At 34.2% G+C, this 15814-nt stretch overlaps 2 protein-coding genes across 3 annotated transcripts; one reads left to right on the top strand and one right to left on the bottom strand.

The window, feature by feature from the left end:
- The first annotated feature begins 684 nt into the window (after positions 1-684).
- LOC120275140 (proline-rich receptor-like protein kinase PERK2) lies at positions 685-1473 on the top strand. The gene has a single exon (XM_039281643.1). The coding sequence runs from the start codon at positions 722-724 to the stop codon at positions 1352-1354; it is 633 nt and encodes a 210-aa protein (XP_039137577.1). The 5' UTR covers positions 685-721; the 3' UTR covers positions 1355-1473.
- A 690-nt stretch (positions 1474-2163) lies between these two features.
- Positions 2164-8139, bottom strand: LOC120275139 (chromatin assembly factor 1 subunit FAS2 homolog). 2 transcript variants are annotated; one of them, XM_039281641.1, is made up of 13 exons: positions 7933-8139; positions 7165-7276; positions 5130-5156; positions 4937-5009; positions 4742-4845; positions 4443-4657; positions 4257-4356; positions 3957-4029; positions 3670-3758; positions 3443-3581; positions 3194-3294; positions 2509-2713; positions 2164-2323 (listed from the first exon to the last, which is right to left on the bottom strand). In XM_039281641.1, coding segments are annotated over exons 1-13 (1353 nt in total). In that variant the 5' UTR covers positions 8047-8139; the 3' UTR covers positions 2164-2322. The 2 variants fall into 2 exon arrangements, with proteins under 2 accessions (XP_039137575.1, XP_039137574.1); XM_039281640.1 differs by lacking the exon at positions 2164-2323 and having other exon boundaries at positions 2369-2713.
- Positions 8140-15814: the final 7675 nt, after the last annotated feature.

The raw sequence follows: 15814 nt of genomic DNA, 5'->3' as shown, positions 1-15814 counted from the left end.
TGACTTTGAGCTACTTCCACCACAAGCCCATCTGACCCTTTTTTTATATATATATATATATATGCTACCTACATCAGATCCATACAACACAATATTGACCATAATACCCTTAAATAAACATAACACAATATTTAAATATTTATTTAAATAAACCTTAAACCATAACACCTAAAGAGCTCATTAAACTGCATGCTCCTATAGCAGTGCAAGTTCCTCATCCAAGTTTATTCAAGGGTGTTAATATGTTAGAGCAATTATCAATAAAATCCAATAACACTTTAATCATACTTAATTTAACCTATATATTATGTATAATCTATTTCATCTAGTTTTTTGTAACGTCAATAACATTAATGAGCTAACCAACAACAAAACAAGGATATTTCCATCTTACTCATTTATGTCCAATCCACCCTTTTTAGTGCTCCCTACATGCTAGAATTCCAAGTCACTTGTTCTCTCAACCCTATATAACCTAAGCAACACTCAAAATAAAACAAAACAAAACAAAAAACTTAGAATGAGAGCCAAGTCAAATAAAAAAAAACATGCATACTATTCCTATCACAAAACCCTAAACCAAAGTCATCACCATCACAACCTTAAATGCACACCAATCTCCCACCTCAACCCCTATAAATACCTCCTTGTACACCCTCCATATGATCATCTCCATCCCTTTACTCTCAAACACATACATTACCATTCTAAACATACAACAATGTCTTTCTTTCCTTCTCATGCATACCCTTATCCTTACTTCTCACCACCTCCACCATCTTTTATTCCTGCTCCTCCTGCTCCTCACCGGACTTCTCCACCACCTCCTCCACATTCACCACCACTGCCTTCTCCTCCTCGACGATCTCCACCACCTCCACATTCACCACCACCGCCTTTTCCTCCTCGACGATCTCCACCACCCCCACATTCACCACCACCACCACCTCCTCATATCACACCACCACTTCCTCCGGTACCACCACCGCCGGCACCACACCACCACACGGTCATAATCATTGTCTTTGTCTCACTGAGCGGACTTTTCTTACTTGCATTCCTTGCAGCCTGTTGCTTCATTAAAAAGAAGAAGAAGTCAACTCAAAAGGCAGAAGTTATTAACGTTGAAGACCATGTTCATGTCCATGAAACCATTGTTCCTGGTCCTCATGGCCAGAAAATAGTAATTCTTGATGTGGATGAAGACATTAAGGTGCAGGAAGATATCAAGAAGAACGAGCTCGTCGGAGAAGCTTCACGTACTGCCAATGCCAGCCCGGTGGTTGTCAATGAGCAGCAGCCTCATTCACAGAGTGAATCAAAGACTCACCACCTTCTTCAGCACAAAGGCTAGCTGGAAGTTTACGTGCTTTCTGCATGGATTTGCATGCATGCAATACTAGCATGCATAAATTCTCAATAATGTCCGTTTTGGAAAATATGTAATTTATAACTGTGTGATTCAAGAATAAATCGTTTCAATCATTCTATTCAATCACTCAACTTGTTGTAATGGCAAAAATTCAGTTGAGACTAAGTTCCGTTTCCAACTAATACTTTTGAGTAAGTACTCAACTTATTGTTGGTTGATTAGTGCTGGAAAGTCCTTGAAGGGTTCACAATTTTTAGATCCCTAATTTTCAGAAATTAAAAAAAAAAATTGCTTGGGCTTGGACTGAACCAAATTATCATACTTGATGGTTTTATCAGAACAACTTTAGAAAAATACCAAAGAATTTATAGCTCACCGGTATTAGCCCACTAAAAAAAGGTGTCATATGAGACATTTACATGTTCTAAGTTCAACTCCCGGCACATGCAGTAATGATAAACAGATCCTAGGTATAGGTTCGGATTTACAACTGGACCCATTGATCCGTATCACTGGGTAAGAGCATGTAGGTTGAACTTTCAATTTCCAACCCACATGCACGTCCACTTACATTTATTAAAAAAAAATGAAAAAATAACAATGCACAAAATTAAATAAGAATATATAAAAACCCCCAAAAACACGTCCTGATCAAACCAGAGAGGCAAAACCATTACGTACGATGAAAAAATACGGAAAACAAGGAGCTTTAAAATTAAAAGGACCAAAAAAAAATTAGAGGGGCCCATATGGAAGTTGCTGACCTTTCAAGGACTTTCCAGTAACTAACCCAGTAAAATTTGACACAACTTAAGAATCTGCCTAAAAAGCAGCAGTGTTACTATGATTAAGAATGAACTTTTCAGGGGTTGCAAATAATATTACAAATTTTGCAGGGGCATACACGTAATTCTGAGGTCATGGTTTCCACGGACACGGCAGTCCAAAGCTCTGTTGCATTAAAAAACAAGAGAGCTGAGAAAACAGACTCAAATAAATCATAAACTTCAAAAAATATATATATTTAATGCCAGGTTATGTAGCTCATGTAAGCAAACAAATCATATTACCGGTGAATCACACACATAAGTTCACAGAAATTTCCAAACGGACCAAATGTACAGTAAAAATATTACTAGTTAATTACGACAGGTGTGATACGTTTCGTGGGTTTCTTTGTGTCCGGTGTCTTCATCATCATCGTAGACTGCGATTGATTTCCTAGACTGGCCTTTTTATCAGCTGCTATATCAACCTTCAAGGCTGCCGGCATTTCTATTTCCATCTGGTCAGTGACATCTGATTTAGAAACATTAGTTGGGTTCATGGTTTTACTCGTTCCTGCAAATGCAAAACACGGAGAGTTTACTGCAGTAATTATGCCGCATCAGGCAATGCCTGGAGTTCATGTCAGCCTAAGGCTGGTTCAAACTTCAGGTGTGTATATAGATGAAACAGACGTTGAGTAACTCTCAAGCATTTGAAGTCATGAAAACCATAAGTTTCCCAAAAATACATTATTCAATTCAGGTGTCGTTGTGTGGTGCAATTCCTGTTCATTTTTGTAAAATTTAATGCATCTACAAGTGCAAAAGTTAAATTAGAAATTATATATGCAGAGTAAATTGAAGATTTGCTTGTACACTGTTAACAATAAGTGAAAACAAAGCTCGGACCATGAAACTGGGAGACAGGGCAAGTCAAAACTACTGTGTTGATCTAATTTCTCAGAGACAGTAACTGGAAATTAAGGACATTGATTCTCAAATTGGAAAAAATAGTCCATTCTCAAAAGAAACTGAAATAATAATGCTTACATACCTGCAACGGAGAATGGTATCCCAAGTTCATCATTTTCAAATTCTACAATAGTGCAGTACCCATCTCGTGAGGATAATGCAAGATATTTAGCATTGCTTGACCTTGCAAAGTTAAAGAGCACAATGAAGCATTCTTCAATAAATATTATATAACCATTTGAGTTGTATGATCAAAAAAACCAAACATTTTTTTTTGAGTTCCAATAAGTTGGACATGTAAAAACATAAAGCTTGCCAACAGACTGCTTACCATGCAATATCAGTAATGGCTGCATAATGGAGGCCAGCAAATATTGCGATTGGTGGAGTACTTTCAGTATCATAAATGTAGAGAGAGTTAAAGGTAGCAACTGCAAAAATAACTCGATATGGCAGTTTGAAAAATCCATCTGCTCAAGTTAATGCAGAAAGGTCAGTGTTGATAACAGACAAGAAATCCTTCAAACATAATGAAGATAAAATATGGCAAACCTCTACCTGAGTTAGATCCTCGCAGATGGAAAAGAACAGGGCAAAACCGTGCAACCACAATAGGTTTGCTAGCTCCTGGCAGTTGTACTGCGGGTCTGTGCAATTGGGATCAGTGTTACTAGACTAGACATCTATTCAGGTCTAATTGTGACATACACATCAGGCAACTTGGAAAATTTTAAACTCCTATTTGTTGGAAGCGGATAAATCATTACTTGTTGATGATTAAAGCTACAAGGGCTACATAAATCTCATTCATACAATTACATCAAAAAGTTTAGTTCATAACTCACCGGGAGAGATCTTTCCTTGAAAATATATAAGCAGTGTTCAACACTTCTGAGGCTGAGGAGTTCCTGTATATACCTGAAGCAGAACAGAAAAGCACTAAAGAATAGATACCTCAAAAAGGATAGACTCATAAATCTGGTCAAACTTTTTATGGAAACTTGTGCTTAGATAAAGTATCAATAAATTAATCAAAATCCAAAGTAATTGCCAAGATGAATGTATCTAGCCAAACATTATAATTAAAGGAATGTAATCAAAGAGAATAAGTCTAAGAACTGTATTAGAAGTATGCAGAACAATACCAGCTGGCACTAGCAAAAATGATCCATCTGGTGCCCATGCTAATCTTCGAAAAAAGGAAGGTAATGTCTCATCATGAAATAGATGGGATTTGGAAGGAGGCTGAAAAAATGGTTATGAATTTTATTATCAACATAGACAGAACCAAATGATACATGAAACAGACAATTGACAACTAGTTTACAAACCTTAGAGTCTTCATGTCTTTGTAGTTCGGACTTTGTGATAACATGCTGAGAAACATAATTCAATTTCTCATAACCCTTCAGTTTAGCTTGAGGTTTGTTAACATATACTCGACATGTTCTATCTGAACTAAGAGAAGCAACATACTGGCCTAAAGGATCCCAAGCAACACCTTGAACATAATGCAAATGACCATCCAAAATCTGATGGACTGAACCTGAATATTGGCAACAAATATGATCATATAAGCAACCATTCACTCAATTTCACAGAAACACGTATTAAATCTCCTACATCATACCTTTATTGGCATCCCAAATTATACATGAATTATCAACTGAACCAGAAACAAGATATGCACCATCAACAGACCATTGAACATCAAGAACGTCTTTTCGATGAAATCTGGTCCACAAATAAATGAATAAAATATAGGAATGTACGAAAATCTTGTTGGGCAGAATACCTGAGTAAGAATTATCAGGATTGATCTTACGATAATGTCTTGAGTACTTTCCATGTATAACCATCATCAGATGCATGTAACTTCCAGATGATTAGTTCACCTCCTGAAAATTCAAGAGAGAAAATGCTAATCAAGAAAACAATAATCAGGCCCTTAATATTCTTATTTCAATTAGTACACAATAAATTCATTTTGACAATGATCCATAAACATAAAGGCATACCATCCGCACCAGATGCAAGGTGTTCTCCTGTAAAAAAATAAAAAACAAATTTACGTCAGTCACAAATGAACAGAGAAATCAAATAATGGGTACCAAAAGTTGTTCTCCATCAGAATTTACAGAATGTGGCAACAACGAATTGAAAGTGCAAACCATGACTAAATAAAAAGACTATCAATGACATGGATGGTTAACTGATTGACTAGAAATAATTATATGTGTTGAGTCCTCTACCTTAATGAGTGTGAGTTCCTATTGAGATTGTGAAAATAATCAAATCATTCCTCCACAGCCTGGTAACAATGACAAAAACCTCACAGAAAGCAATGATCAACTAAAATAGCTTTTATATGTTCGGTTGTTCATGACATTGAGTAAACATAAAAGTCTATTGTTAATTATTCCAAGTAGTTTTGGGAGCTTTGATTAGTGCAAAAGTGAGCCAGAAGGATGAGATTTAAGTTTTATGAGTATGCTTCCTCCTTAAAAGTAGGTAGATCTACACTAGATACAAGTAATATAATTCAGAATCCAACTGTTTGTCAAACATTGCAGAACATAGGAGATGCAGTTCATATAGGAGTTTTGCCAGTTTTAAATAGGGTATGGGGTTGTTGTCATCATGGGATACTTGTTGCCATATTTGGGATCCATTCTTCAATGCTAACATTCACGCTACATGTTGTCAAGGTTCAAACAGCCATGACAGAATTCATGTTCTATGTCGTCACATTTGATTGGAATCATCAATGGAAACGATCATCTATCAACAAAATTTTACGACTACGCATAACTAAGAAAATTTTCTATGAAGCAACTCAATCATTTTGTTTAATGGAATTTTGACATTACTTCTGAGCTAATTATTACAAAAACAACTGAACTTACATCCTAAAGATAGATCAACTATTGGCTATATTTTTGGGTGATAAAAACAACTTAAAAAAAAAAATTCCTGAGCCTAAAACCTGAACATTCATGGTCAAAGTCTATGATTTGAAATTGTTTTTCATTCATCTTATAAAAAAAACCAACACATAAAACCATAAAATGGCGGTTGTGTTTATCTTTTTCATATTTTCCTTGAAATTTTGTCTATGTTCATCTTATACATTGATTATTATTTTCTTTTCATCCTAGTTTATTCTGACATCAGCTGCTTGTAGAAAACATTAGATGTAGCTCTAATAAATATCCAATCTGTTTCGAGTGGATTGACTTTATATTTATTGTCTGGTTAACCGCAATCACATCCAATCACTCAAACTAAAAAATTTCTCTCCAGCACCAATCATAACATTAGTTATAGTTGCCGATAGAACCCTTTCACAATCAAAGGTGGAAAGCAAAGAATGGAAATTTAATCCAAATATGAATGAAAAATATTTTTCAGCATTCCTTTATGTTATACATGAAGTATATTAATTAAATGTGCATGATCATGCAAAATAAGTCCTGATTCTAAAATACATATTCAGATCCTAAGATAAACCACATAAGATACAAACATCATACATCAAAAATTTTGTTCATTCTAGAACATAAACATGACCCAAGTAGTAAATGTCAAAGTGATCAAAGACTAATCTCTTCCACTACTATTGACGGAGAATCAAAACAGCCCTATAACTGAGACATGGTGTCGGAGTCCAGTAGATGACTAGATTCTAAAAGACTAATTATAGATTATGTAATCCGCCACATGCTAAATTAGATTCTCAGAGAAAAATAAATAACTGAACATAAGTGACCATTTCATATGTCAACAAAAATTCTAATTTCGAAATGTATCTGCCACTCGTATACTCTGTAAGAATGTACTGTGCAACTGCATACAAATAAAATTAATTTTGTATGTTGAAGATTTGGCTGAAGGGTTCTGGAAGTTATTGCCACAACATTCAAATTTCTCCTTGAAGAAACTGTAACTGCCAGTGTGAAGGTTGGGAGGTATTAAAAACAAATACCATGGCAAGGAAAATAGTAGAAAATTGTTTATTTGCAGACCATCTCAAACATAAAACATAGTTCTCACCAGAAGGAGAAAAACGCAAAATGTTAACAGCAGAAGAATGGTAAGAAAGGCTTTTCTGATAGGAAGCTGTTGGAAGTTTTTTCTCTGATTCGCCCCAAGTTATTTCCCAAAGCTGCCAATAAAAGTGTGAATCAGTCTGAAATAATTTCATTCCAAACAAATACAGGGGGAAGTTACAGATTACCAATTACGAGGAATACATCACAACTAAAAATACAATACTTTTCTATATACCCATCGATTCATCCCAGCATTGATCAAAATAGATAGAAAAATAATAGGTTCTTTCATCAATACATGAGAAAAGAGAACTTTGTCAACAGTAAATATATCAATGAAGTGAAAGATTAAACTATCCATGCATTTCAACCTAAACACATCAAATATTTTCAGAAGAAAAAAAACATATGCTAATTACTACAAAATTATGGGAAATTTTCAAAATTTTATTTGTGACCATTCATCAAAATCTCATCTGTTTCCAAATTACGGAGGCAGGAGGACACCACGAACAATGAGAAATTATTCCAAAAACAAACACAATTAACTATTCAAAATTAAAAAGTCGTCTTTCTCCCACGAAATGAAGCAGTCAGGTAGAAAACAAGAAAAATCACAAATTTCCCAACACTGGCTGCAAGATACCACGAACAATGTGAAATCATTGAGAAAAGCAAATCACTATTCAAAATCGAACAGATAACAAAATCTATATAATCATGTTAACATAGAAAAGAAATTAGAGGAAACAGATTGAAAGTCCAATACTTTAATGTCATGATCGTTGCCGGCTGTGGCGAGGAGGCCGTAGTGCGGATGGAAATCCAAGCTGAGCACAGGCTGGGTGTCGTGCCAGTTGATCTGGACGGTGCCTCCCTTCATCTCTCTCTCTCTCTCTCTCTCTCTCACTCTCTGTGAAGAGGATGAGAAATGAGGAACTAGGGTTTAGGAATTTGGGGAAGAGAACCAAGAAAGCCAATTTGGCGCGCTGGGAGGCGGGAACCTGGAGGGCATTCTTGTAATTTCGCTATGCCCTAGATCCCACGTGACATCCACTTGCGAAATGCAGTGCTGTTACTACTGTAGTGGCACTGAGGGAAGGCTTGATTCAATTTCGGGTAAATTTTGTGTTAAAGCATCAAACTATGATCTTTTTTTTGGTATAATCACCAAAATAGTCCATGTACTTTTCTCTCTTTCTTTTTGGTCCCTCTACTCAGAAATGCTTCCGACTAATCCCTTTACTTTTAAAAATGTGCCCACTTAGTTAGAAATGCTCCAAACTAGTCCCTCTACTTTTAAAAATGTGTCCCACTTAGTCCTTCTATTTGAGCTATTTTTAAAAATAGAGAGACTAGTTGTGAGCATTTCAAACTAAGTGGGCACATTTTTAAAAGTAGAGGGACTAGTCGGGAGCATTTCTGAGTAGAGGGACTAAAAGGGAAGAGAGAAAAAAGTACAGGGACCAATTATAGTATTATACCATCTTTTTTATTTCGAGATCAAAACTCCAATTTGAATCAAAATAGTTATTCAACTTCAATTTTGTTTCATCAAGTGATCACTTGAGATATTTTAATCTATTTTTGATAATGTATATACCCCAAATTCTCTATCATCATATATATAGCATGCTGCATGTTCAGCTGATAATTCTATCTCACCTACTAATAGAGAATTTTTTACATTTCATCATCAAAAATAGATCGGAATCTATCGAATGATTTTATGGTGAAATAAAATTGAAGTTGAAATAATCATTTTGATTCAAATCGAAGTTTGGACCCAAAATAAAAGTGTCATAATTTGATACCCTATCAAAAAATTTACCTAATCAATTTCTTTTTTTTTATGTATGTTGTTATTTTTAGTAAAACATTATTGGATGGGATGAGAAAAGTATTAATAAAAACATATGAATAAAAAAAGGTTTAATTACCCTTCTGGTCCCTCAAAAAGTACAATTTATTCCCTTTTGGTCCCTTTTTTTAAGGCGCTTAGGGGGTTCATTTCGCTGTAAGTGGGGGGAAATGGGAGGAAGTGGACTGACTTCCCCCACTTCTGATGTTTTTTTCCTCTGAAGTGGGTTTTAGTTAAAACACATTTCATATTTTTACACTGAAGTGGGAAGTGAGCCCCTTATAAAAGCTCACTTCCACCCACTTCCAAAATTTCTTTTGAAGTCACTGAAGTGGATCATCGGGCCATCTTCCCATCTCCCCTTCGCGAGGCCAAACAGTGCTCTTCTTGGTCGGAATTCTTCGACATCGACTGGATCTCCCCCCGGCAACATTCGGATCTGCTCTCCGGTAACGTCGATCTTCCCTCCGGCAGCTACTTGATCTCCCCTCCGACAGTGTCTGGATCTCCCCTACAGTAGAAGCTGGATCTCCCTTTCGGTAGTGGTTGGATCTTCCCTCCGGTAAGATGCTCTTCTTCTTCTTCAATAATTACATTGGGTCCTTATTTTGTAGTTCTTTTTTATTTGTTTTTGGTGATTTCTATTCTTTAAATACTAATCGTGTATCCACTGTTCTAGGTTTTTGTTCAATTGGTGTGATTCCATACTTGCAGTTCTTATTTTTTAGGTTTTGTGAAGGTTTAGCTAATTTTTTGTATGGCTTAAATATCATTAGTTGCAATTGTTCTAGGATTTTGTTCAATTCAGTGTGATTCCATTGATTTTTATTTAGTTGGAAACATAAATTTATGTGACTGAAAGGTGTTAAGGTTTGTGCGAAGTGTTGATGAAGAGTGCTCTTTTTTATTGTCCACATCTAGGACAAGGATCTGAGATGGAAAACCTATTTTTAGATGATCCTTCTTTTTCCTTGTTAATAATGAGTTTACTCTTGGTGGTACTGTGTAACCTTTTGACAGAGAATTTTCCTCTTCATTTTGAATTGCATGGGTTGTTGTTTTATTGTCTCAAAATCCAGGTCAACAACTACATATTTGGTTTTATTTGTCTAGATGGAAACTGACTGGATTGTTTATATATTATTGTAGGTAAAACTTAAAAGCATATACAAGGATAAGCAGTTATCTGAGGTGGCTGAAAATTTATTCTTGTATTAGAAAGGTGCTTTTATCTTAAACCTTTTCTCATATTGGTAATTTCTTTTTTTTTTTTTTAATTCTTATATTCTTTTTTTATCATCTTTAGGTTGGCAAGCAATGTGCTCATTTTTATAGTGTAACAATCAATGATGAACAAGCTCAGGCTGGGATAGTTGTTAGGGCTACATCATCATCACAAAGTAAATTTAAGGTACTGTGACTGACCTTAATTATGTTTAAGATAATCAGTTTATTAAGCATTACCTGCTTTGGCTATTATATTACATTTGGCTGAAAGGAATAGTCATTAACTCCCAACTTCACTACTGAAAATCAAATTTGTTGCATGATAACCAAAATTTTCTTTTAGTCCAGTTTGTCTGTTCTTTTCATTTTTAATATTCCTTCTACCAACTACAATTTTAAGTGCTTGCCTTGTCATCTAACACTGCGCATGTTTATTACAGCTTCTTTATTTTGAGTAAGGTGCAAGTGGAGGTTATGATTTAGCTATACAGGTAATTTTGATTTTTTTTCGCATTGCTAATTTATAACTTAGAAAAAAATGTAGTTTCTGATTAGTTGACATAATTCTTTCATTTTGTGTAGTTCTGCCATTGATATTTAACTTTGGCCTGTGAAAGTTGCTGAGATGAAATATGGCTGCTGGGTTTCTTTTTCTTTGACAAGTTTAGCATTATATATATTGCTGAATATTCAGTGCAGCACCTGTATATGCAATGAACTTGTGTGTGAATATGGTTGAACTCATTTCTATTTAGAAATAACAAATTTTTTGCATTAACATTATGTCTTAATATATTATCCTATCCGGTCAAAATGGATCTATTAGCAGAATTGTATCATGCTCCCAAAGGTTGAAAGAGTGGTAAAATCCAATGGAGCCTACGAAGTTTTGTAATCTATAGGTTTTTTTTAATAAAAGTTGATTATTGATTGATTAACACAAAGTGTCGACGTTCCTGAATAAAATATTGTATAAGAAATCATCATTATCTTCATAAGCATGTCAATATGATTTAGGTTATTCCTTCAAATAGATTAATATTTTTTTATCCAATCTATATTTTCCAGACATACTTATGATATTTTATTACTCATTTCAAGTATTCTTTAAAAAAATTTAAAACTACATGTGGTTTCCTGACCATTAGCATAAAAATGTGAAGCCTAAAGATGGCACTTGACTTAGATAGCTTCATTTTGCTTCTGCAGTTGTTGTGTAGCAGTTATTTATTTATTGACTTTTTTTTTTTGGAATAAAAGTCTGGCATCTCTATCCATTAATTTTTTAGGCAAACCTTTATATATATATATATATATATATATATATATATATATATATATATATATATATATATATATATATATATACTAACATGATTTAAAGACATACCAAATACTATATCCATGTATAATAGTTTTAATACTTTATCCAATAATCATATATTTAATAGAATTGTATTATTCCTGTTGATTATTAGGTATATTGGGGCATCAAGCAGCAACTCCCTTAACTACTTCAAGAAACATATCATTCCTGTTTTTTACAAGGTAGTATGCCATTCTATCCTTGAAAGTTGTTTCAACAAGTGTCTTTTAGGTTCATGGATGGAAAATAATTAGGTTGGGTAGATGTGAGTGCAAGATTTTCTTGTTTTGTTTTGATGAGATTTTGAGATGTGAGTTTAGGTTTCATTTCCTAGTGATTTTATTCTTAAATCGAGGATTGTAAATTGTTTTATATGTGTTAAAGTACTTTATGAATTTGTTAAATTGGATTTCCATTAAAGAGGTTTGCTGCCTTTTGAGAACATCATGGATCCTTTCTGTTTTCTTTGTTCATGTTGGAAGTTAGTTGACATGAGCTGAGGAAATTATAACTGATGTTATCCACTTAGAAATTCATATGAGTTGTAGGAAGTTAGTTGACGTGAGCTTGCCATACTTTTTTGTTTTGTTTTGGTTTCTATTTGTATTTGTTTTTGTTTTTGTTTTTTTTGTTTTTTTTTGTTTTAAAGGAGTCAACGAGGTTATTACAGGATAATGGAGTAAAAAATTAGGTATAAATAAGTTGCACTGAGAAAATTTAGATTATTGATTGTATTTTTTTTAAGCATGGGATGATATATGACTAAGATCTTATGGTTCCAATGATACTTTGGTTAGATCTAATGGATAGTTTGGATCTTTCTTAAAACATATCATTCCTGCATGTTCTTTAAAAAAAAAACTCAAAATCAAATCAAATGACTACATTTCATACTTACTCATAACTATCTTATACAATCAAGTAAAGAGAAACATTCCAACAAATCCAACAACAATAATAACTATCTTCTCATGGATCTAGATGCAAATGTTGCAAGTGTTTAATTTTGCACAATTGCTTGTAAGTAGCTTGTCACATTAATCCTACTCTTTGTTTGTTTTTTTTTTAGTAATTCACTTTGGAATTGTTTAATTCATTTATTAGTTTTATTTAGTTGTGCTCTATTATGATTTGATTGCTCATTCATTGTAGACATCCCCTGTTGATTTTGACTTGTGTTTTCAAATTTAAGGGAGCCTAATGATAATAAAGGTTTAGACATATTTAGCGACATTATTTATAAATATGAAATTTATGATAATTTTCAAAAAAATTATTTCTATGCCAATATAGGTTTCTAATGGCCAATGAAAATTTGTCCGAATTAATCTACATCGACACTCCTATGTTCGTAACCATGGCCGTCATTTTAGCAATGTTGTCTAACCGACAAAGACGGCATGTGCTACCTCGAGAACCTTAATTAGAGATATTCATCGAAACGCACATATGACACGAATATTAGATGGAGACGTTCATAATTGTGTTAAATACATATGGATGTCCAAGGATACTTTCCTCAGACTTTGCACTATATTAAGGAAGCATGGTCACTTGAGGGATACCATCCACGTAGCGGTAGAGGAACAAGTGGCATTGTTCTTACACATAGTCGGGCACCATGCAAAGAACAGGGCAATGAAATTGATTTTGTTAGATCAAGTGCGACAGTGAGCAGATATTTTAATGATGTCCTCCAAGCTATTTGTAGCATCCAACATTTGTTTGCAAAACAACTGAGCACATTAGTACACCTTGATATAGAATTCAAGAGAAATTTTTATCCTTTTTTTAAGGTGTGATGTATTATTTTAACATTAAATTTAAATTAGTAAGTATTTTATCCGACCAATCTAATTAAGTTTTAGCTCTCAGTGATTGCATTGGATTTGTTGATGGCACTCATATAGACACAAGGGTAAGTGCCGATCTAATGAGTAAATTTCGGGGTCTCAAGGGTATCACACAAAATGTTCTTGTCGCATGTGATTTGGATTTAAAATTTACATACGTTCTTGCCGGGTGGAAAGGTTCGGCAAATGACTACCTAGTTTTGAAAGATGCATTATCACGACCACCGCCATATGAATTGCATATACCTCCAAGTTTAATAATACAACACATGTTATATTTTTGTCATATATTCTTTCGTAAAGTGAACTCAATATCTTTAATATTTAATGTTAGGTAAATACTACCTTCTTGATGCCAGGTACACACAACACATGGTTTCATATCTCCATACCGAAAAGTTAGATATCATTTATGAGAACAAGCAGGCCGCATACCCCAAAATACGAAGGAGTTATTCAACCTTCGGCATTCTTAACTTAGAACAAGAATAGAAAGAGTGTTCGGGATTTTAAAAAATCAATTTAGGATTTTAGATTCAAGGCCATTCTATCCTTTCAAAACACAAGTGGATATTGTTCTTGGTTGTTGTGTGCTACATAATTTTGTAAAGAAGGTTGATCCGGACGACATTGTGGTGCAAGAACATATACAAGATGAAGATGAAATACTTATACACGAGAGACCTAACATATTACGCGAACGACGTGAGCGACAAGCTCAATGGATGGAACTCCGTGAGAAAATTAAAGATGATATGTGGCATGACTATGTATCAAGTGGTCGATGCCTTTGGGGCACCATTATGAAAACTCTTATTTGGATGTATTTTTTACATTTATTTTGTTTCGTGTCGTAGTAAATTTTTGGGATAGTGAAACTTTATGTTTGTATTAAATAATTTGCTTACTCATTACTTGGTGGATGGATTTTTTTTCCTTGGTTTGATAATGATGTCTATTTTCAGTATTACTATAGGATGAACAATACTGAGGGATGTACAAGGTGAGATGCAGAAAGGAATGCTAAACACAAAGATGGACCAAAGAAATGGATAATGTCTTGATATTATTACTTGTAGATATGGCAAGAAGTGGCCTAAAAGTTGACAAATCCTTCAAACGTTAGGCATTTGTAGAAGCAACAAATGTAGTAAATAGTAGGTTTCCTGCCGCTTGCATGGATGCCGATAATATGGAGAATCACATGCACACTTTGAAACAAAAATTTCAAGACATTAAAAAGCTTATGAACCTCAGTGGTGTTGGATGGAATGACACAAAAAAGAAGTTAGTGCTAGAAGATAATACCTATCTTACATATATAGGGATATGCTTGTTTTATTTATTTATTATGTTTGACATGATTATTAACACTATTATTTACTTCATTATCTTTTATATTATACAGGGACAACCAAAAGCCAAGGAGTATTTAAACAAGCCTATACCCTTTTTTGATGAGCTACGTTTGATTGCTAGAGATGATCCCGCTATTGGTGACTATGCAGGAACTATCTTTGACCAATTCGGTGGTATGCCTATTGAGGATGAGAGTGCACCTCCACCTAATACACCATTAGACGGTGACCCTATGGATACAAGAAATCAAAGACATGAAACACTAAGGTCTTTTACGAGTAAAAACCCTGCTAGGGCTACCCGATGGAACAAGGACCAATGGTCAAAATGGTTCAGAAGAAAACATTGGAGAAAAGATAGGTGAGTTGGTGGTATCAATAGATAGGACCAGAAAAAAGATATGGAAAGAAAAATTTACCAATGCGCTATGGGGCATGGAGGGTTATAGTGATGATTACATGGAAATGGTCTTTAAGTGGTTAATTCACAACAAAAAAGAGGGCGAGAACTTCTACTTGAGGAAGTCATCTCTTCGGAAAAAATGGATTGATAATTTTATTGCTTCCATGAGAAACTCTTGCCCTTGAGGAGATCATCACACTAGCTAGGTATCTATGTTTGATTTGTAGTCATACAACACAAATTGTTTTATTTAAAACTTATATACTTAATGAGTTTTTTATTGTCTTTGTCATGAATGCATAGGTTGTTCTTTGGAGTGGTGGATGACAAACTTTTTTGTTGAAGGAAGTGAATCTTGAATGAGACAATTATTATTATGTTATGTATTTGTAAGAGTATTATATGGATTTTATGTTTGACATGCATTGTTATGGTTTTTTTGTATGGATTTGTGTTATGTACTTGTGAACGCAAAAAAATTCATATGTTGTTGCTTGTATGGTTTTTTTTTTGTTTTATGGAATCATGCTAATATTATATTTGTTTTTTGTTAGTTGTCAAATGAGATTCTACTCAAAATTAG

This window comes from Dioscorea cayenensis, chromosome 14 (assembly GCF_009730915.1).
Source record: "Dioscorea cayenensis subsp. rotundata cultivar TDr96_F1 chromosome 14, TDr96_F1_v2_PseudoChromosome.rev07_lg8_w22 25.fasta, whole genome shotgun sequence".
Lineage (NCBI taxonomy): Eukaryota > Viridiplantae > Streptophyta > Magnoliopsida > Dioscoreales > Dioscoreaceae > Dioscorea > Dioscorea cayenensis.
The sequence above is the reverse complement of the archived record's forward strand: the minus strand, read 5'-3'. Positions and strand labels throughout refer to the sequence as shown.